The sequence below is a fragment of the Suricata suricatta genome, chromosome 11 (genome assembly GCF_006229205.1).
Source record: "Suricata suricatta isolate VVHF042 chromosome 11, meerkat_22Aug2017_6uvM2_HiC, whole genome shotgun sequence".
NCBI lineage: Eukaryota > Metazoa > Chordata > Mammalia > Carnivora > Herpestidae > Suricata > Suricata suricatta.
The window spans coordinates 8,989,013-9,011,374 of NC_043710.1; the positions used below are offsets into that span (position 1 = coordinate 8,989,013).

General features: G+C 61.0%; 2 protein-coding genes across 2 annotated transcripts in view; one reads left to right on the forward strand and one right to left on the reverse strand.

The window, feature by feature from the left end:
* Positions 1-162: 162 nt before the first annotated feature.
* FADS3 (fatty acid desaturase 3) lies at positions 163-13,033 on the forward strand. Its single transcript, XM_029914865.1, has 12 exons — positions 163-532; positions 7,525-7,635; positions 8,143-8,340; positions 8,674-8,775; positions 8,906-9,028; positions 9,349-9,409; positions 9,927-10,003; positions 10,446-10,543; positions 10,943-11,039; positions 11,121-11,200; positions 11,414-11,539; positions 12,690-13,033. The coding sequence occupies exons 1-12, from the start codon at positions 338-340 to the stop codon at positions 12,739-12,741; spliced, it is 1,320 nt and encodes a 439-aa protein (XP_029770725.1). The 5' UTR covers positions 163-337; the 3' UTR covers positions 12,742-13,033.
* Positions 13,034-17,403: 4,370 nt separating this feature from the next.
* FADS2 (fatty acid desaturase 2) overlaps positions 17,404-22,362 on the reverse strand; it is a 33,363-nt gene continuing 28,404 nt past the window's right edge. Inside the window, exons 8-12 of the mRNA XM_029956201.1 lie at positions 20,504-20,601; positions 20,170-20,266; positions 19,858-19,937; positions 19,337-19,462; positions 17,404-19,118 (exon numbers count right to left, since the gene is read on the reverse strand). Of these exons, the coding sequence (XP_029812061.1) occupies positions 19,067-19,118; positions 19,337-19,462; positions 19,858-19,937; positions 20,170-20,266; positions 20,504-20,601 (453 nt within the window). The 3' untranslated portion in view covers positions 17,404-19,066. The remainder of the gene's footprint in view (positions 19,119-19,336; positions 19,463-19,857; positions 19,938-20,169; positions 20,267-20,503; positions 20,602-22,362) is intronic.

Genomic DNA, 22,362 nt, shown 5'->3' on the forward strand with positions numbered 1-22,362 from the left:
TAGACGCCGCCCTCGGCGGCCCGGAGAGCGGCGCAGCCAATGGAGGCCGAGGCGCTGCGCGGGGATTGGAGCGGGCGCGGGGCGGGCCGGCGGGGCCGAGCGAGGGGAGGAGGCGAGGCGAGCGCTGTCAGCGCGGTTATAAGGGAGGGAAAAGTTCCCTGCGCCGGGAGCCGGGTAGGCGCACGCTCGTACGGCGGCCGCAGCGGCAGGGCGGGGCCGCGGAGGAGCGGGTGGCGGCGGAGGACGCCCCCGGGGACGCGACTCGCTCCCCTCGGAGTCTCTGTCGCACCTCGGAAAGGTACCGGCGGGGGGGACCCGAGGGCTTTTCCACGCGGCCATGGGCGACGTCGGGGGGCCAGCGCGGCCGGGGGCGCCGCTGCCCACCTTCCGCTGGGAGCAGATCCGCCCGCACAACCTCCCGGGCGACAAGTGGCTGGTCATCGAGCGTCGCGTCTACGACATCAGCCGCTGGGCACAACGGCACCCGGGGGGCAGTCGCCTCATTGGCCACCACGGCGCTGAGGACGCCACGGTAAGGAAGCCCACCGCCGGCCGGGTGGAGCCTGGCGCTCGCTGGGGCCTGGTCGTGGCCTCCTTGATCCGCTCTACTTGCGCGATCTGAGGTCCTTTCTACTCTCGGCTGACCCTTGATCTCCTGGTCTGGGACCCAGAATTGGGACGGACAAGCCAGGGCCTGATGTGGGCTGAGGAAGCCACGTTCCTGCGTGGAGGACCTGCACACCGGGCCGTGGCCTGGGGCTGGGCTGGAGCGGGTCTGTACGGAGTGAGGGGCTCTCAGAGGTGGGTGTGTCACGGCCAGCCAGCCGGCCCTAAGTGTGAGTCCTCCCTGCTGCTCTGAGCTCCTCCTCTCAGTTCTGGGTCCCCCAGACCAGGTTCCTTGTGCTGAGTGCCAGGGGTAGGGTGGGGTTCCCTGGGGGCTGGCAAGGATGTGCCACCAGAGGCTGGGGGCTGGGCAGCAGAGCTTGGGCTGGGCAGTAGAGCTTGGGCAGGGCCCAGAGGTCTGTGGCTTTCCCAGGAGCCGCTGTAAACTGCTTTGAGGGGCAGTGACTCACCTCTCCAGGGCTGGCAGCTGCACGTGGGAGAACTTTGCCAACCAGGCTGGGTGGGCCTCCTCGGGAACATAGTCACCCCAGAAATAGACTGACCCTTGGGAGCCCCGGCTTTCCCTTCCCAGCCCATGTCTAGACATGTCTTGCCAAGGAGGGATGTGGCCCGGTCCAGTGGGACCATCTGGCCAGAGCCCAGCCTGTTCGGGGAGCCTCCTCACCAACCCCTCCCCGTCGCCCAGCAGTCCCTCGTCTGGAGAGGCCACGATGCTCGGCGTTGACCGTCGAAAATTCTAGATTGGCCACCCCCGGGTACCAGGAATCTTCAAGATTCCAGGAGATGAATCCCTAAGTGGCAGAACTTTGAGCAGCAGAAGAGAGTGTGACCTGTCCCAGGAGGTCCTGTTTACCAGGACTGCCAGGCTGGACAATCTCCAAAGACTCTAAGGGAAAAGGTGTCTTTTCCCCACTTCCATCCTAAAAGTCGAGGGCTTCGAGGCAGAAGCCTCCTGAAAGCCTAGAAACTGACATAAAGACTTGTCTGCGAGCTGAGCGCTGGCCATGGAGTTGAAGATGAATATGGGACAACAAGTGGGTGGCCACGCACAGGCCCGGATGTTTGCGAGCGCCACACGCATCCGTGTGCACGGTTGGATGTGCGTGCATTTCTGTGGGAGTGTAGGGTGTTTGGGGTGCCCAGGGAGGGGTGCAGGGTGTTGGGGGAGGCCTCCCACATGCAACCCCCCCAGCCAGTTATCTCTCAACCCTGAGACCTCCATCTGGCAGTTTTCTCATTGATTCATCACCAATAAGATCCGTTTCCCATTTCCAAAAAGAAGCCATCTGCCTGCTCCCTGGGGGCTGGGTCCTGGCTCTGCCACTGGAGACTCTGAGTGACCTTGAACCAGGTGTTACTCCTCTGAACCTCGATTTCATCATCTGTAAAGTGGGGAGAGCTGGGCCAGACGGGGAGCCAGCTACGAGCAGGACTGTGCCTTTTCACCGTCGTGCCCCAGGCCCACCCGTGTAGTCCTACCTGGCTGAGCTCTGTTGCTGGCCAGTAAGCGTGAGTGTGTCCTACAAACAGATGACAGATTACAGATCAGCCCGATGCTGTGTGTGGTCAAGCCCAGCCCCCAGGTGCCCATTCCAGGCCGTGGAGCGGAGGTAGGGGTGAGCAGCTGTCATGCCGGGGCTGCGTTTCTGAGGTCACCTCTCAGTAGCCCCAGCCGCCCATCAGCTGTTCTCATGTCCAGGCAACAGAAGCCTTCCTGCCAGGAAATTCCCAGAGTTCCTGTGCCATGAAGTCAGCCTGTGGCCATCCTGGGATACAAAGCTGGGTACCCTGGGGAGAGTGCTCTGGGCCCTGAGCCAGGTTTCTCTAAGAGTCATAGGCGGCTGAGACTAGTGGAGACAGCCAACGAGGGGCGAGGCGCGGCTGCCGCTGGCCAGGAGTATAGCGGGGCTGGGTACTGAGTACCCGCCCTGTGCCAGGCTCCAAGGTCGGCACTTACGGATACTCCCTTTTAATCCCCAGGATACCCCTGCGAGGCAGGTACGATTACTGGTTTTCCCATCTGTAAAGAGGGAAAACTGAGGCTCAAAAAAGGAAACTGACTTGAAATTAAGTGGTGGGTCTGAGACTTGAATCCATAGCCCATCCTCTTAACCACACTGCTTTTTTCATCCACTCATTCTTCAATTATTGGATCAGTCCACCCATCAGCAGATATTTGGCGAGCGTGTCCGAGCCCCCAAACCCTGCTCTAACCTTTGAAGATACACCTGCAAACAAAACATCACGAGGAGGAAGTTAGAGCAAAGGCTCAGACGTGGGACACTACTCAAGGAACAGCGAGGACATGGGGTGGCTGGGGAGAGGGGCCGGCAGCGAGGCCCCGAGGTAACGAGCTGGCTCCTGCTGGCCTCCTGTGTCTTTGGAAGCAGGACTTTCTTTGGTTTACCCTAAGGGGATCTTTTTGGAGGGCAGAGCAGGGAAGCCAGGACGATCTGATGTACATTTAAAAGGATCTGTAGGGAAGACAGAGCCCTCGAGAAGGCTAAGGGAAGAGATGTGGGGACCTGCCTTCTCCCAGGTGAGGTCACCCGGAAGAGGTAGCTATCCACCTGGGCTTCAAAACGCAGGCTTGGCCAGGGCCGAAGGCAAGAGGGGCTGTGAGCACAGGTCCGCCAGAGGGCGCTATTACGAGGTCGCTTCGAGTGGCATTTAGACTGGGTGTGTGTTAGCCCATTTTGCAGATGAGACAGGCTAATATGGGTGATGTGAAGGGACCTTCTTGGGGCCCTCAAAGGGGAGGGCCTCGGGTCCTTGGGCTGGGAGGGTGAGGCTCGTGTCTGGGTAGGAGCTGGGGGGAAGTGGCATGTATCCCAGGCCGCAGAGAGGGGCTGCCCATGAACCCAGACGACCAGGCTCCAGAGCCCACGCTGGGCTTCCACCCACTTTGCTGGCTGCCTTGGAAGTCCTGCTGCCTCATGGCCACTCCCTGTGAAGTGTGACCTCTCAGGGCTCTGTAGGTGGTTTCTGTAATGTCCCTACCGGCTCAGGCCCCTTTCTGACTCCCCCCTGGGGGAGTGCTGGGCCGGAACTCTGCTTTTCCTCCCCCAGGGCACCCAAGTGCTCTTCTGTAGGAGGAGCCAGGGCTCGGGGAGGGAGCTGGAGAGTGGTAGTGGAGAAAGTGTCGGAGGGCCTGGCCCCTTGGGGGTCACTGACTCATCAAGCCTGGGGTACTGCGTGGAAGGAGCCATACTGTATGTGCTGGCCTGTCATCAGCCACACCAGGAGCAGCTCTCTGGGAGGGTCCGTCCTTGAGCTGTGCCGGCCCAAGTGGGGGCGAGTTGGATGCGTCACATTTGGAGCTGTGTGTATCCTTTGGCCTCTGTGCCTTACTGTCCTCATCTACAAAATGGGGACACTGATAGTGCTTCTCCACTGGCTCCCATGAGGAATGATGCCAGGAGGGGGTGGTAAAGAGCATGCGTGCTGGGCACTCCTGGGAGACCTGGGAGAGGGTGGGGCAGTGGGATTCCTGGGGTGTCCTCTGATGCTTACCCCCCAGCCCCCATCTTCACAACCCACTGCTGCCTCCTCCGCAAAGCCCTAAGGAGGCAGCAAGGACAGGCCCAGATCGCCTAACCCCCCCCACCCTCACCCGCAGCCCTACTCCATTCCCTTCCTGAGCTGGAACATTCCCAATTCTTTGGGGGGTGACCAGAAATCTCCTCCCCCCACCCTGTCCCCACTCTGTCTGTTCCCCAGCCTCAGGCTGGCCAGGGCCTGACCGGCAGGGTGCACTCCACTCTCCTCCCTCATGCCTGCAGGCCCCCCCTCCGAGGCCACTAAGTCTGGGTAGGTGTCAGCCAGAGCTGGACACCAGGCCCTTCTAAGTGCATTTTTACCTGCACTGACTGCCCGCAGCTTCAGGAGATGGGGCCTTGGTGGTTTCTGATTTACTAACGTGAAAATGCAGACGGGGGAGAGTGCCATCTTGTCTGTGCCTCCATAGCTCTGCTCGTGAGCAGCAGGCCGCTCAGGTTCTGTGCTCAGCAGGCTGGCGCTGAGCCCCCCACTCCTGCCCTTTGACTTGCCGCTGCTCAGGGATCCTGTTGGGTGTGGGGCAGGGCAGGAGCCACTCTGAGCTTTCCAGGGACCGAGGTGAGGCCGGCAGGGCATGGAACTCGCGGACCTGCTCAGGTTCCAGTCCCAGCTCTGTCCTGACAAGCTCTGATCCGGGCGATGCCCTTGCCACGTTGAACCTCTGTGCCAGCGAAATCGTACCCCTGCCTTGTCGGCGGTGGAGGGTTGGCTCTTGGCTGCTTACTCACGCCTGCTGTCCAACCCCTGCTCTGTCAGGCCTGAGGACACCCCTGTGAACGCAGCCTGTCATTGCCACCAGCGGGTTCACCTAGCTCTGTTCCAAGACCCCATGACAGACCCCGAGCATCACCTTCCACCTGTTAGTCAGGGGAGGATCGTAGGAAGGGTATTTCCAGGTGTAGCAGGGGTGAGAGAGGGTGGGGCCTCCTGCAGTGCCCCCCCAAACTCGGTCCACGCAGCCCAGGAAATGCCAGGACCACCCTCCTGTCCCCATCTCTGAGCAGCCAGGTCCCTGGCTGGGTGGGATGGTGATGGGTTTCATCCAGCCCCCACCTCCTGCAGCATGGGAGACCCACTGCCTCCTCTCTCCCCCAGGAGCGGCCACAAGCACAGTTTTATAGTCCAACTAGGTTCTGATCCACTCTCCATCCAACGGAGCTGTGTGACCTTTGTAAGTGGCTTAACCTCTCTGAGTCTTCTGCCCAGGCCCTGGGTCCTGAAGCAGTGGCCCAGACAGGATCTGGTCCCATGGCCCCAGCAGGTGTTCCAGCAAAAGCTGTTTGCTCGTGCATCAGCTTTGGGTCTGAGGCCAGCGACCCATCTTGTTGGTGCTGAGAACATAAGGACAAGCTTAGCGGTGCCCACCCAGCCTGGGAGGCCGGAGCCTTGTCTGTGAGCTTTGGGGTTTTCTCTCCAGCCCTTCCAGGGCTCACACCTCTCCCTTGCCACCAGGGGATAGACCTGGCCCTCCGGTGGCCCTTCCCCTCAGCACTTTTCCAGGCCTGGCCTAGGTGAATCAGGACCCAGGGAGAAGCATCCAGGAGGTTGGCCCTGGACGATCTGGGCGGGGGGGTCTGCTGGGCACCAGGGTGATCCCAGAAGACACAGAGGCTGGGAGAGAAGAAGGGCCGGGAGAGGAGGGAAGAAATCCTGCGGCCTTGGCCATAGTATGAACGTGTGGGCCCCACGTGCCACCTGGGAGTTTCAGCGGAAACTCCCCAGTGCCTGCTCATCAGCCTCAAAAAGGAAGGAAATTCTGACACCTGCTACAACAGGGGTGAAGCTTGAAGGCGTTATGCTAAGTGACACGCTAGTCACAGAAGGACAGATCTGTTTGAGTCCTCTTATCAGAGGCCCCTCCAGTCGCCCAGGTCACAGAGGCAGCTGGATGGTGGTTGCCAGGGGCTGGGGTGGGGGGTTGGGTAGTGTTTCATGGAGATAGAGTTCTAGTTCAGGGAGATGAGAAAGTTCTGGAAGTGGACAGTGGTAATGGATACCCCACAATGTGAGCACACTCAATGCCACTAAACTGTAGGCTTAAAAATGGTTAAAAGGGTGAATTAAGAGGCCAAAAAAAAGTTACTGCTCTGAAGTCCAGCGCCAGAAAGACCTGAGTCTTGCCCTCTTTTGCCTAGTCCCAGGTGGGAGGGAGGACTCGCTCAAGGTCACAGTGAATGGGGTCAGCCCAGCCAGCCCCAGAGGGCCTTCCCTCCAAGCCCTCCAGGAGCCCAGGGTACCCCTCACCCCGCCCGCAGCTTCCTGGGGGACCAGCCTCCCCCACACCTCCTCTCTCCCAAGTATCCCGCCTCTCCATCAAGGTCATCTCGGAGACGGGGGAGATCTGCACTACATAGCCCCCTTCCCTCTTAGGTGCTCAGGGTGGGTAAGAGCCTAGGTTATTCCAGGGGCGCACCCTCCAAGCCCCCAGCTCTCTGGGCTGCCCTGGGCCAGCAAGAGAGCAGACAACAGGAAAGAGGACCGCTCAGGTGGATCCTGCAGGTGGGAGTGGGGGTGGGGAAGTCCCCTAGTCCCTATAGGGGCCCAGCTGTGTGGTTCAACACCCACCAGAAGCAGGTAGGCTCGGTAGCAAGCGAACAATGGGGAGGCCCCCCATTGTCACCCTTCCTTTGGTCACCTGCAGTCGTCTTCCCAAGGCCCTGGGGACACCCACCCTGGTGGTGTTTCTAGGTTTCGGGCAGCTGGGTGGCTCATCCCTTCAGAGAGAGTCCAGGGATAAAGACCCATTGAAGAGCTGGGAACAGAACTAAGCCAGGGACACCAGGACCAGATTAGAGAGCCCGAGGGAGCTCGGCTGGGCAATCCAAGTTCACTCACACTTGAGCACTGGCCTGGGTGGCTTCCTGACTGGTGGTCTCTGATACCAGCACTTTCTTTGCCTTTCTCGACTTCCAACCCCTGCTGCCTTGCACCCCATCCCCACCTCTAAACGTTACAAAGAATCACAGGAATGTTCTATATTTATGTAATTTTTTTTTATAAAACCCATCTTTTCCACTTCTGCTTTCAAAATCAAATGAGTTTAACTGTGTATCTTCCTTGCAAACCTGAGGACCCGGTCTGTGTGGCCCTGGACTGATTTTTGGAGAAGGGTCCCGTGTGCTGGGGGGAGCAGGTGGGACCCGGGGCAAGGGAGGACCCAGGGAAGCACCCAGGGCCCAGGGAGGGCCCGGAGGGGCTAATGGGCAAAGCTGACCCGTTTGGCCCTCTCTATATGACCCCTGAACAACCAGATGCTTCTCCATCTGTCTTCTCTGTCCGCCCCTCTGGGTGCTACTGCAGCCAACTGTCTTCTCATCCACCTGACTGTCTGCTCTCCCTCAGGATGCCTTCCACGCCTTCCACCAGGACCTCAATTTCGTGCGCAAGTTCCTGCAGCCCCTGCTGATTGGAGAGCTGGCCCCGGAGGAGCCCAGCCAGGATGGACCCCAGAATGTGAGTGGGGCCCTGGTGGAGGCTAAGCCCCCAGTCAGGGGGCCAGAGGGGTGGGGACCATCACCAACAGCAACTCATCCACATTGCCCCAGGGGGACCCACGTCCTGGGCGGGGTTTGCTGCCTTCCCTTCCGAGAGAAGAGCTGTAGGAGGCTGGCAGGAGCCCAGGACCTGTGGCGTTTGCCATGCTCCATGTCCCTTCTTGCTGAAGGCGAGCCCCTTCCTGCTCTGGGCCCAGCTTCTCCACCCGACACCGAGGGGTTTAAAGCACTGGGCTCCAAGGGTTTTCCCAGCTCTGCCTTTCTCTGCTTCTTGTGCGCCCCCCACCTCTAGCGGGGCAAGCCTCCGCCACCAAACCCCAGGCTGGTGCCCTCCCCACTCGGTCCCCCAGGCCGCACCCCTTGGGCCTGGCACTGGGAGTGGCTGCAGCTAGGGTTGCTTTGGGGGCCCCTAAGGACGTCCCTAGGGGCCTGGCTTCCATCGCTGACCAGCCGGTCCGTCGGGCAGGTGCAGCTGCTGGAGGACTTCCGAGCCCTGCGCCAGGCCGCTGAGGACATGAAGCTGTTTGAGGCCAAGCCCGCCTTCTTCGCTCTCTTGCTGGGCCACATCCTGGCCATGGAGGTGCTCGCCTGGCTCACCATCTACCTCTTCGGCCCGGGCTGGGTGCCCAGCACCCTCGCCGCCCTTGTCCTGGCCACCTCCCAGGTGACTCCAGCACTGTTCTGCCACCGCCCCAACTTCCCAGTAGATACCCGCTGAGTGAATGCACCATGGGCCAGAGGGCCCATAAGGCCTGTATCTATGGATCCAGCTGCATTTTAAATGAGTTGAGGAAGCTCAGGGCGGGGCCAGAAGTCTCCACGACAGACTTACAAGCCCCTAGACCTCCTGAGACTCAGTTGTCCCCATCTGTTAAAAGAGGAAGTTGGCCCCACAGGGTCTTAAAATGTAGCGACAGCGGCAGCGGTGTGTCCTGTAAGCTGGGAGGGCTCCCTGAGGCTCCCTCCCACCGGCTCCTGCCCCTGCTCCTGTTCCCAGGCTCAGTGCTGGTGTCTGCAGCATGACCTGGGCCATACCTCCGTCTTCAGGAAGTCCCAGTGGAACCACGTGGCCCAGCAGTTTGTGATGGGGCAGCTGAAGGTGAGGGTGGGGGTGGGGGGTGGGCAGCCAGGGGGCTGAGCTGGGGGTCCTCCGCCGGGTCTGCTCGCCTGTGCAGGCACCGAGTGGTGGGCCCGGCCCCTGCCCTGAGAGCCCCTCTTGTCTCCTTCAGGGCTTCTCTGCCCACTGGTGGAACTTCCGCCATTTCCAGCACCACGCCAAGCCCAACATCTTCCACAAAGACCCAGATGTGACCGTAGCGCCCGTCTTCCTCCTGGGGGAGTCGTCCGTCGAGGTGTGTGGGAAGGATGTGGACTGGCTCAGCTGGGCCTGTGGCTCAGGGGGTCTGAGTCACCGTGACCCACGCCGAGTCCCTGAACAACCCCCCCCCGCCACTCCAGGCTGAGTCCTTACCCCAAGGGCATCCCACCTCCCAGTCTGCTGGGGATGAAGGCCCAACGGCTAGAACCCAGGGTTGCCCTGACCCCAGCCAGCCTACTGACCCTGGCCAACCCCGTGATGCCAGCAAGACCCCTGACCCCAGCCGGCCCCCTGACCCAGGCCCCCTGACCCCAGCCGGCCCCCTGACCTCGGCCCCCGCTGTCTCCTCCGCAGTACGGCAAGAAGAAGCGCAGATACTTGCCCTACAATCACCAGCACCTGTACTTCTTCCTGAGTGAGTGTCCCTCGGTCCTCCTGGAGGTGGGGGCACAGCCGGGGGCCCGGAGCTCTCTGCCCCTGCCTGCTGACACTGGACAGCTTCCACCCCTTCCCGGGGCAGGGGTGCATCTGTTAAAACTCCCTCATGGTGCCAGCGCACCTCTCCCCTGCCTGGTGGCCCGGCCTGCAGCCTGGGCTGACTCTCCCCGGCCCTGCCCGGGGTTTTCAGGATTTCTTCCTGCACGTGCACCAAGGTGGGCTGGGGAGTTGTTGGGATGGCCAGGATGAAGATTTAAGGGAATGTGGGAGGCTGGCCTCCCCTAGGAGGAACACGGAAGCGGGGGGCTCGGATGCCGAGGGAAGATGGTGGCCGAGGCCACGTGGGTGATGCAGGGTCACCCGGCTGGATGGGACGGGCACCGGGCCCCACAGGCATTCTGGGGATGACAGCGCCTCCCACCTCGCTGACCCCCTCTGCCTGGCCTGCCTGGCACACCTGCCCTGCCCCTGAGCCCTCTTATGTCCCCTCACAGTTGGCCCACCGCTGCTCACCCTGGTGAACTTTGAAGTGGAGAATCTGGCGTACATGCTGGTGTGCATGCAGTGGACTGTGAGTGGGGGGGCTCTGCACAGGCCCCCAGGGAACGCGGCCGTGGTGGTGGGAGGTGGAGCCCCAGGGGCAGCCCCGTCCGAAAGTGCAGACAGGTGTTCGCAGGTGCGTGTGCTTGTGTGTGTGGTGCTGTGATGCATGTGCACTTGTGTGAATGTGCATGAGGCATGCGCTGCCCTCTCTGGGGGTGGGCATCCCCCGGACCGACTCTGCCAGGCACTTGTCTCCCATGGAGGGCCCCCCCCCCCACATTGCACCCTCCTCCATGGCGGGGGTGAGCCTTGCAAGGCCCGCAGGGCAAGGACCCCGTCCATTTCTGTAGCTGAGAAAACGGAGGCCCAGAGAGGGACCTGTCCCGGGCTCCAAGGCCCCTCACGCAGAAGGGGTAGATGACCTCTGCCCCCCTTCCCGGCTGCCACGGGGGCCTCTGCACCCTCTGCAGGACTTGCTCTGGGCCGCCAGCTTCTACTCCCGCTTCTTTCTGTGCTACGTCCCCTTCTACGGCCTTCCTGGGGTGCTGCTCCTCTTCGTTGCTGTCAGGTATGGCCAGATTCGGGACCACAGGGAGGCGGGGAAGTCACAGGCGGGCAGCAGGGGTCCCTGACCACAGCCCTCTGTCGTCAGAGTCTCCATTTCCCTATCTGCAGTATGGGGACAGCAGTGTGCCTCCCTGGGTTGCTGGGGAACACAGGAGGCAGGATCCCAGAGACAGTGGGTCTGCGGGAAGCGGCTCGGCTTATCAGCGGCCCCGTGGATGTCCGCCCTTGCCAGAGGGGCTGCTCCGGGCTCTGCCTGGCAGGGGACCCTACTTTGCTCAGCCTCTTTAAACACCAGCGGGAGAGGGGTTACGTGATCCCATGGTGCAGACGAGGAAGCCAAGGCCCAGGTCCGGTCCAAGGGGTGAGCTGGACATGGGCAGTGCCTGAGCTCTCCTCGCAGGGTCCTGGAGAGCCACTGGTTTGTGTGGATCACACAGATGAACCACATCCCTAAGGAGATCGGCCATGAGAAACACCGGGACTGGGCCAGCTCTCAGGTAGGCATCAGGGGCAGGCCTGGCAGGCATCCGGTGGGGGGTGGGGGCCTCTCTCACCTGTGCCCCGCCCACTTCCACCAGCTGGCAGCCACCTGCAATGTGGAGCCTTCGCTCTTCATCGACTGGTTCAGCGGGCACCTCAATTTCCAGATCGAGCACCAGTGAGCCTGGGCCCTGGCGGGGGTGGGAAAGATTCCTGAGCCCAGGGGCTTGATGGGGGGCCCCTGTGTCTAGCCTTCCCCAGGGAAGCCAGGACAGAATCCCTGGGCTCTCTGGAGGCCAGGGAGAGGCAGGGAACAGGGCCTGGATGGTGATGGGTGGGTGGGGGCCGGCACCCCCTCACCTCAGGTACCAGCGCACCCTCTCCCCACCAGCCTCTTCCCCACGATGCCAAGGCACAACTACCGTAGGGTGGCCCCACTGGTCAAGGCGCTGTGCGCCAAGCACGGCCTCAACTATGAGGTGAAGCCCTTTGTCACCGCCCTGGTGGACATCGTTGGGTAAGGACCCCCCTCCCCCACCCCGTTCAGGGTAGCTCCAGGGGGCCCCTTCCTGGACACCTGGCTCTCTCAGCCCAAGAGCTGGCATTCTAGGTCTGGCTCATGTCCTCAGCCTGTGCCTGCCCTCCCTTCCCAGTGCTCTTTCACACTGCCAGGGTTTAGGGAGCACCTGCAGGGGGCCCAGGCCCCGTCCCGAGGGCCCTAGAGACATCAGTGGGCAAAACAGGCCCAGATCCCTGCCTAGTAGGAGAACTGGAAAACAGTTGAACTAAGTAAATTACAGAAACTGTGGCAAAATGGAACCATAAAACCTAAAGTAGGAGCAGGCGAGGGGACTTGCTAGTTCCAGTCGGGTGGCAGGGTGGGTGATGTTGAGAAGGTGACATGTGAGCAGAGACAGGGTGGAGGGCAGAGGGCTGGCAGTGGAGACATCTAGGGGAAGAAGGGGCCATGGGAACAGCAGTGCAAAGGCCGTGGGGCAGGCAGGCATGCACTGGTGTGAGTGGAGGAGGGACACGCAGGACCTGCATGCCCTGACCGGGACAACGGGGCTCAGCCCTGGCGGTGGACTTGGCAGTGGGCAGCAGAGGTCACATTCCTCCAGACACAGATCTTCCACCTCCGTGCTTTGGCACCTGCCGTTCCCCAGGCTTGGAGGCCCTTCCTTCTATGCTGGTGTCGCTTGAACTCTTGCTGCCTCTCCTTTGAGACCCTTCCCAGCCCCGTTGTCATCGTCCAAGCCCCTGCCACTCAGCAGGGCCCCATTAGAACCCCTGGCTCAGGGTTTCCTGGCGAGTGGTTGATATTTTTGGCTCCTCTGCCTGTCTCGGGTTCCTGGTGGGTGGTCTCTGTGCTTTACACACAGGCTCCAGGGTCGCAGGGCCCCACAGGGGACAAAAGAGAGAGCTCCTCTGTGAAAGAGGGACACCGGCTGACTGCTGCCCCGACTTGGCCTTGGTGTCCCCTTCTCCCCACACTGAGGTCTAGGTTCTACTCCAGTTAATGAGAGTGTAGCCCCCTCCCCCGGTCTCCCCTTCTGCTCCCCCACCCCAGCTGCCTGGCCCAGGGGAAAGCGACAGGAGGAGGACTGTCTTGGGGGGAGGGGTCAGTACCTTGCAGTGAAGACACCCACCCTGCCTCTGCCTTCTAGGTCCCTGAAGAAGTCTGGAGACATCTGGCTGGAAGCCTACCTCCACCAGTGATGGCGGTACCCAGGGCCTCAGCAACCAACAAGCTGGCCCAGGCAGCTTGACCCCTCTGCGCCCCCCTGCCCCCACCTAGGGGGACCTGCCCGCCCTTCTGGAGCTGCTGTCCTCACCTCACCTGCCCCCCACACACCTGTCTGCTTGGCAGCCCTGAGGCCATGGCTCTTGGCCAAACAGGACCAGGGCTAGGGGATGGTACAGAAAGCCACACAGCATGGCATGTTTTCCTAGAGCAAAAATTTAGGGAAAACAGTTATTTTTATATAAAAATAAACCCAGAAAAATGGTGGAGTGGTGTACTGAATCCACGAATCTTGAAGCTGGACTTCCTGAGAGGAGTTCAGGCCCTTGGGCCATTAGGGTGCTGGGGGGAGGGGAGGGGGCGCGGGGTAGTGGGAGAGAATGGTGGCCCTGGGTCAGGAAGCTGGCAGCTGCCCCAGGCTCGGGTCTCTGTGAGGGTTCCTCCCTTCCTGTCCTTCGCCCACTAACCAGCAACCTTCGGCCGGCATGTTGGGCAGACCTCACTTTGCTCCTCTGCAAGGTGGGACAGGGGCTGGTCCCGGCAGACCAGGGCTCAGGGCTCCGGGCCACGTCTGCAGGCGTCCCCCTCCGATCCAGCACAGGAAGGGGAAGCCAGTATGTCCCCTTACACGAGGAGGGGCTTTCTGGGGCCACCTGCCAGTCATAACATTTGCACCTGGCATCACGCTGGTGGGGGTGCACCTTGACTGCACACGGTGGCCCACAGGAGGGGACACTGAGTTTCTCCTGAGCCTGCCTGGGACTGGTGCTTGCATGATGGAAGCAGCTTAAAGAAAATGAAATGCTGAGCTAAGCTTTCTCTGAGGGCCTTTCTGGATGGGAATGGGGCGTTCTCCCCACCAGCCGTAGGATTGCCCCCCACTTTGTCAGGGCTCCCACTGCCCCGGACTGGGTTCCCTTCTGGAGGTGGAAGGGGCACAGATGCTGGAGGTCTTGTTCAGTCCTTTCCCTGGACCACCTGGGCCCACCCTCATCCGCTCCATGCAGCTCCCACCCCCTCCTCTCTGGAGTCCGGTAAACCAGAGGACTAGTCCCACCTGTGTCGAGACTCTAAGCTGTGTGACCTTGTGGAAATTATTCAACCGCTCTGAGCAGTAGTATGACCCCCCCTAGGGTGATGGAAGGTAAAAGGGATGCTGTGTGGAAGGCTCTTTGCATAGAGCTTGACAACAGGGCTCTGAAATTAAAAAAAAAAAAATTATGCACAAAGCCTTACACCTGGGGCTTTATCTGCTCTGACTTGGGATAAGCCCTTGGCCGTCTGAGTCGTGCCATGTGGGCGCCGGGATGGCATTCCCTCCATCTCCTGTACAATCACTGCATTTCCGCGAAGTGGCTCTGGGGCGCAGGCACTTACCAGAAATGTTACCTTGTACTTGGGGGCCCACACATCCCCACAGTGGGGAAGGCTGAGCCTACAACGCCACCTAGGGGCATCCAGAGTATCTGCACCAGTGTGGGGCAAGCCAGGCCCCCTGCTGCCCCCTGTGGGGGTCACCGGGAGTGCCCTCTCCCCCTGCAAGTGGGTGGTTGTGTAGGGACTATGACCCCTAGAGAAGCCGCCTGGCTACACCAGATCTCTCCTTATTGCCTGAAATCCTTCACTGACGGGTCATCTTTATCTTTGTCCCACTCTGTCCCCCTTGCTAGAGCCTCTGGGGACAGGTCATCACCTCTCTCCCCCTTTCCTGAGCTGAGCTCCCCCTTATTGGGTCTTTTATGGAGTCCTTGGAACAAAAAGCTAGAGAGCGTGGGCCAGGTTTGTAAAAGGAAGGAAGGAAGGGCCTTAGCGGAGCCCCCAAGGAATCCTGTATCCTGCTTTACCAGCTGTGAACAGTCTTGGGGGAAGAGGGAAAGCAAAATGACTGAGGGCAGTCATGACTTGCTGATTTGTTCCTCCAGTCAATCACCATTTACTGAGTCTGCCATGTGCAGCCCGGGCAGATGGGGGGAAAGGAGACTCACAAGAACCAGCCTGCCTAGAAAGTTGGGAGGGGCTGGTCCCAGTTATGAAGGGGCTCCTTGTGACGGGGACAGGTCACAATCTTTCACTGGTCTTTCCCACACACCCCTTCCCCTGACACATCCTGAAAGCACCTGGGTCCCTCTTCTGCTTGGTCCTTTCCAAGCTCTCGGGACCTGGCACTAATTCTCCTGGATACTTGCCCTTGAATTTGGAAGAAAGAACTAAACACCTTCAAAATAAAAAGAAACATATTTATAATGGCAGAGGACCAGAGTCGTGTTCTTTAAATGCTAGCATGTTGGTGGCTGCTTGTGCGTATGCTTGGGCCAATCTGGTTAGAAATGTCAAATGTGGCCAAGAGAGGTCTGGAGCTCCAGACCCCCTCTGGGCCTCAGTTTCTTATTTAAAAAAAATTAATATTTTTGAGACGGGGAGGCACCGAGAGCGAGGCAGACACAGAATCCGAAGCAGGCTCCAGGCTCTGAGCTGTCAGCACAGAGCCCGATGTGGGGCTCGAACTCACGGACCGCGAGATCATGACCTGAGCCAAAGTCGGATACTTAACTGACTGAGCCACCCAGGGGCCTCAGTTTCTTCACAAGTGGTTGTGGGCTCTCCTGGCGTCCGCAGCTGATCGCTTCCGTATGTCAGGTGTTAGAGCAGAGGCTCTTTGGGAAGTTGTGTCCTGTCCAGAGGGCCACACCTCTCCCGGATGGCGCAGCTGGGACCGCTGAGTCCAGCTCGGTCTGAAGCACCGTGTCTCATGAGCAACGGCCCATGGCTCCCCAGGGCCGTCCGGAAGGACTCTGCCCCACTGTCTCTGTCCACGCCCCCACCCCCCAACCCCCCGCCCGACAGCTGCTGGGCCTTCCGGCAGCTGTCTGGCATTTGGCGTGGTGGTGTGTGGGGGGTGCCTTGTTCTGGGAGATAACCCCTCCCTCAAGGGAGCAAAGGAGATGCCCAGACAGAGTGCTAGGTGAGGAGCAGGGACCCTGCTCTTGCCACCAAGTGGCCTCGAGCCAGTCCCTTCCCTTCCCGTCCCAGCCTCAAATGTGAATGGAAGCTTCCAGTCTTATTATCACTCAGGGCCTCGAATGTGAGGGCATCACGACTTAGGCAGGGGGTGGGGATTCTCTTGGGCAAGAGCCTCCGCCAGGTGCTAGAACGGGAGAAGCATTAGGCAGAGAGCAGGAATGGCGTCCTCAGCTCCTTGTCCGGAGGGCGATACTTCCGGGCCAGGACGGTGTGGCGGGAGAGTCACAGCGAAGACTGGCCCGAGCCCAGATTTAGCGGGTGCCCTCGTAGCCACAGTGTCCACCTAGCCCAGCAGCCACCCCCCACCCCCACTCTCCCCTTCCCTGGAGCCCAGCTGTCACAGGTGACGAGCCCTGGACTCCCACCGGCGGGGTGGCAGGGCCACCTGGGAGACAGGGGGCCGCACCCGGCCTAGGTAGGAAGGTGGAACGCAGGCCCAGGTGAGAGGAATGAATGGAAAGTGTGCTCCTCAAGGTCTTTCAGCCTCAAGAGCCTCTACTGGGTTTCCCAGAAGGGCCAGGGCAAGGGCTCACAGGTGTCATGATCACTGTAGCCCAGTGTCTTCAATATGCAAATGTGGCCCGGAGAGCAGAGGCGAAGGACTCCCCCAAGGCCACTCAGTGGGTCTCTGCCTCCTGGCTCAGGCCTGCTGCTGCAATCCTGGGTCCTACTGCAGAGGAATCACACACACGCCATCTGGGACAACTGGCGGTCACTGCTGGCTGTGCTCAAGTCACAGGGAAAGCAAGAGGGGACGAGGGTCTACTCCGGAGGCCCCCCAGCCCTGCTGGCAGGAGATGCAAGGCCAGATGGGGAGCCCCAAGGTGCTGGCTGTGCTGAATCTCTTGACCCTTTCCTGGCACACCTGGCTTGCCCTGCCAACGGAGCCAGCCTGGAAGTGGGGAGCAGAGCAGCGTGGAAAAGGCCCTGGCCCTTCCCTTTGTACTTTTCCCAGGTTGGACAGACTGAAGACTGTCTCTGCCATCGCATGGGGGTTGGTCAGACCGAGGGCTCATTCTCTGCCATTACCTTGAGCTGGTGGCCCTGGGCTGAGATGACATGGGTGTCTCCCCAGGTCGTGGGGACCCCGTGAGCCACTGCACGGGCCACAAGATGGAAGCGTAGATCTCCAGGACTTTCCACAGCCCCTTCTGAGATTTGCTTTGCCCCCGGTGCTCCGTGCACCGCCCGGGACATGGGGAGAAGAGAATCTGGGAAGCCAGTGGACTGGTGAGGTTGTGGGCAGGCAGCTGGTCTGAGGATAAACTGGGGGCGGAGATGGGAAGGAGAATGTCAGGAAGGTGGCCTATGCCAGCTCCGCCTTGCTGTCCTTGAGACCTTCCAGAAAGCCTCCTGTGGCTCCAGTGGCCATGTTTGGAGTTGGGTTTATGTGAATGCACTTGAGGGAAGGGGAGAGAAGTTCTCTCCAGAACAGAGGCAGCAGCGGGGGCGGAGGGAGGGTGACTGCTATTGGGGAGGGGACAGGGAAAAGCCTGCCTCTATCAGCCCAAGCCCCCTCCCCAGTGCCCGACCCCGATTACAAAGCTCCGTTGGCCTCCTCGACACCCTGCCCAGCAGTAGCATGCACGAGCATAGTCATCCACTGATCAAGAAAGTGAGAATAAAATTACTTTTATTTCCAAAAAGTGTAGGGGGCGGGGAAGCAACCTGGTAAAAATTAAGATCCGTTCCCTATGGGTTCATTCTGTCTCTGGGGAGAGACAGGTCCTTGGGCCTGCGTTCTCAGTGAGAGAGCCTCAGGGGCCCATGCTGCCGTGGCAATCTGAAGGGCTGTCACTCTAGAGCTGGTCCCTCCGGCTGGCCAGAGCTGGGGGACTGCAGCCTTCCCCCCGAGACCCCCCACCGTGAGGTTGCTTCTGCTCCCCTCCCCCTAACGCTAAATATTGGTTAGTGGGTTAGATTTCCGAACGCGGCAGCCTGAAGCCCTCCCTCCCTCTCACTTCCCAACCCCTCAGCCACCTGGCCTCCGGCCCCAATCGCCTTGTTGCAGTTTTCACTCGGCCCTCACGCGACCTCCCTCTGTCCCCCAGCTGTTCAGGGTCACCTCCTTTGAGACGAGCTCCCTCTGTGACCCCCACGGTGCTCTCGACAGCAGCGGCCCCGGCAGCGCCCACACTCAGGGCCATTGTGGCCTCAGTGAGGGAGCCCGGCTCAGCCCACTGCGGGGCCGGGGAGGCAGTGAGGGGCAGGGGGTGAAAGGTGGTCACAAGGCCCAGCCCTGCTGCCACCCTCCGGGCAGAACGTACCCTATAACAAAAGGTTAAAAAACCCGAAGACGGGAGGGTGGAAGACAGTGTGAGCACATCCACGCTGGCAGCCCCAACTCTGGGAGGGGCTGCGTGAGGCTCTGGTACCTTCCTGCAGCTGGAAGGGCCCCAGGCCACTTGGCTAAGCGGCTAGAGACTGGCTGGCACCGCCTGGCAGGTAACGGAGCACTTTGAAGAAGGAACTGATCGCTCTAGGATCTGGGGTCTCCCAGCCCGATGAGGTGAGCGGGCGCAGGGCTGATCCTCGGACCTGACCTGACATGACAGCCCACCTTCAGGACCGCCCCCTTGGACCCAAGGTCATGGGCTGTGCAGCTGGGAAGACATGAGGTGGAACAGCACATGCCCTGGGTTAGAGGGCACCAGTGGGGCGAAGACACTTCCGGGGGCCCGAGGTCTGAGCTGGCTGCACTGCTCAGGCAAAGGGGGCCGGGAGCCAGGCCAGGACCTTGGACTTCGGAAGAGAAGTGGCACCAGCAAGGGGCACCCCCCCCCCCCCGCACCAGTGGTCCCGGCGTGGGCGGGGCAGGAGACGGGCACGAGCACACATGTTCCCTGACACTGGCACACGCCGGCGGCCAGGGAGACCATTGCGCCCCACTAGGACCCCCGCCCATGGACGCCAAGAGCATCTGAGGGAGAAAAGGGGGTGTGAGGCCTAGGGGCCAGGCAGCAAGGCGGGGGCATCCCAGGCCGCATCTGTGGACCTCTGGTCCTGCAGAATTTTAGAGGCAGAAGCTGGGGGGCCAGGACAGACCACCTCTCTCTGTTCCTGGGGCTGGGGGCTGGGAGAGAGGGTGAGGGGCCGCCCGACAGAAGGCCCCCCCATGAGGGAGACAAAGGGAAAGCGGAAAATCAACTATGGGGTCTGTGAGCCAGCGTATACCCTGGCCTCGCAGACACCCCTCGGAACAAAAGCCCACCCCCCACCCTGTGGCCAGCACTCCCCACCTGCTCCCCCATCCCCATGGGTGCCCCAAAGGCTGCAGCTTCATTTGTGGAGGTAGGCGTCCAGCCACAGCTCTCCGGACTTCTTCAGGGACCTGAGAGGAGGAGGGGACAGTCAGGGCCCAAAGGGGTGGTGACCCCTGCCCCCCTCTTGTCTCCAGGAAGGACAAAGGGAAGGTCCTCAGCCAGCTCGCAGAGAAGCCAGGCAATTCCTAGTAAGGGAGGTGTCCCGATGGGGACACTTGCTCCGGCAGGGCACGCCCCTCCTTGTCAGTGCCCGGCTGGGGGCATCTTGGTCTCCGCCGCTGGTTACCTGATGATGTCCAGCAGGGCCCTCAGCAGCGGCTTCTCCTGGTACTTGATGCCGTGCTTGGCACACAGGGACTTCACCAGCGGGGCCACCTTGTGGAAGTTGTGCCGGGGCATGGTGGGGAAGAGGCTGCGGAGAGCAGGGCCGGGGTGAGGGCTCTTCCGGCGTGCCCCCTGAGGAACCAGCACACGGGTGGTGGGGGCGAGCTGGGCCTCCATCCCCATCAGCAAGGGCATCGATCCCCCTGCCCCGTAGGCTTACGGGATCGAGGGAGGCCGTTGGTGCAAGCGCTCCGGAATTACGAAGCTTGGGCCACCCATGAGGGGTGGCTGTCACCTGTCACTGGTGCAGAGTGAGCCCCTTCCCTGCCATCAGCTGCAGAGCTCAGTGTTCGGGAGGGAGCCTGGCCAGGGCTGGGAGAGAGGGCACCCCCATGTGCTGCCCAAGCCCAGATGGGGCTGGAGGCCTCCTCCCTCCCCGCCGGCCCCCACCCCCACCCCCCCTGCCCGCCTGCCTGCGCTCACTGGTGCTCGATCTGGAAGTTGAGGTGCCCGCTGAACCAGTCATTGAACAAGGATTGTTTCACGTTGCAGGTGGCGGCCAGCTGCGGAGGGGAGAGGGGGGGCGAGAGGCCAGGAGCAGAAGGGAGAATGAGGGCTTTGCCTCCTTCCCACAAGGCCCACCCCTCCCCGTCGCATGGCCTTGCCTAGAGACCTCAGCCCTGCTGGGGGGAGGCCACAGGCAGCCCCAGGTAGGCCCGGCACGGCCCTGGGTACGCGGGGCGGCCAAGTTCTGGAGGCCGTGGGGCCCCGGGGAGCGGCTCTGGCTGTCCTCACCTGGCTGCTGAACCAGTCGCGGTACGGCTCGCACTCGATCTCCATGACGATGTGGTTCATCTGCGTGACCCACACAAACCAGTGGCTCTCCAGGAACCTGGAAGAGAGTCCGGCTCAGCGCAGGGCCATCGAGGTGTGCTGTCCTTGGGGCCCGGCCACCTTGGGAGTAGATCTTCTCCCCTGGCCCCAGACGGCCCTGGGTAAGTGCAAGGGCGGGGGTGGGGGGTGAGCCCCTGCCCTTGCCGAGGCCCCAGGCCGCAGGGCCCAGCACAGGAAGTGGGGAGCTCGAAGCCCTTCCGCACGGGGCCCCCATGTCAAGGCCAAGCTCAGGTACCTGATGAAGTTGAGGAAGAGGACAGCCCCCACGATGCCGTAGAAAGGGATGTAGGTGATGAAGAAGCGGGCGTAGTAGCTCATGGCCCAGGCCAGGTCCTGCACAGAGAACCAGATTAGACGTGGGACCGTCCCCCTTCGGACACCATATCCTGACCACGTGTGTGTGCTCCGCCCCTCACGCGCCGTGCTAGGCAAAGGTGGTCTCAAGCACGTGGGGCCTGAGGCCCAAGGAGGATGTGATGCTCGCTCGCACGGGGCTGGTGGCCGTCTTTGCTCCCGGGGGGATGTGAATGTCTGAGCAGCAGGAGAGGGCTGGGTGCTTTGGTTCAGGGAAAGAAACAGGTGGGGACCAGGAGATGCCAGCAAGGAGCAGCCCCTTTCTGGTCGCGAGATTTCTGAAGGTGACTCCCCACAGCTGCCCTTCAGCCATGTGCTCCCCGTTAGTACCCGGGATCTCCTTCCTCAGAGGGCAGAGGCCAGCGACATGGTCCGGCCTCCACATAAGGGCCCTCCCAGCAACCACTGACACTGCTAGGCCTCCCCACACACCAGATTCTCCTCCTGCCCCCTCTCCCTGCCTGCTCCTCACCAGGGTGACCACAGGATCCTAAGCTTGCAGGTCTTCTCTCACTGGGCAAGTGCCTCCCTCGGCCGCCCCTGCCGCCCCACCCTCCACGGCAGCCCTGAGGGCAGGCGTTCTGTGGACCGGGTCCCTCTCTCCATCACCTTGCTGCGACCCAGCACAGGCCTGCGTGCCTTCCATTGGTCTCCTGCTTCTCCTTGTGCACCATGGCAGCCAGAGCCACCTTCTCAGCCCTGACCTGAGCTGAGTTCGGCGGGATCAAGGAGCCTTCTCTCTCCAGCCACCCTGACACAGCTTATTCCCACCCCAGGGCCTTTGCACTGCTTGTTTGCCCCCATCACTCTTCCTCTCCAGAGACTCGGCACGGGCTCTAGGTGAGGCTGCCTCTGTTAGTCCCATCTCCATTATTGGCTCTGTGTAGCTGTGGGTGACTACTCCACTCTGCCTCCGTGTCCTCATCGGCAGGACACAGAGAGAACCTCCCACTGAGGTTGTACGTGGGTTGACCACATATGACAACAGTAAGTCTTGTCTGCAAGTATAAGCTCTGAATGACTCCAGTCCAGTCCCTGCGCTTTGGCACCATGGAGAGCTTCCTAACACGCAACTTGGGTCATGACGCTGCCATGCTCAAAGCCACCACTGGCCTCCTCCCCCACTAGGTAAAGGATAAATACTCGCTGCTCGGTAGGGCGTATGTGCCCTGCACATGCCTGCCCACCAACCTGGCCAACTCATTCTCACGACCTCCATGCACCCGGCCCGGCCAGTGTCGGCGTCCAGGCTGCACCCATCTGTGGGCTCCTTCTCCCCCATCTGCTTGGCCAACTAAGTCTGACGATTGTTGTCACTGGTTTTTTTAAAATGTTTATTTTTGAGAGGCAGAGTGCAAGCGGGGGAGGGGCAGAGAGAGAGAAGGAGACACAGAATCCGAAGCAGGCTCCAGGCTCTGAGCTGTCAGCACAGAGCCCAACGCAGGGCTCGAACTCACAAACTGCAAAGTCATGACCTGAGCCAAAGTCAGATGTGCAAGCAACTGAGCCACCCAGTCCAGTTAAGCTCTCCCTTGAATGCCTCCTCTATTATCAGAGGCTGAGTTGGATTCTAGGAGCAAAAGGAGGTCCTTCATGAGCCCTGGGAAGGTAACAGAAGCAAGGGGAGAACAAGGTGGGGTCCTGACACAATGCTTGGATTTAGGAAAGGCGGGTGCCTGAGCTGGGCTAGGACAGCCAGAGGTCAGCCAAGCAAAGAACTGTAGGAGACATTTGCAGGAC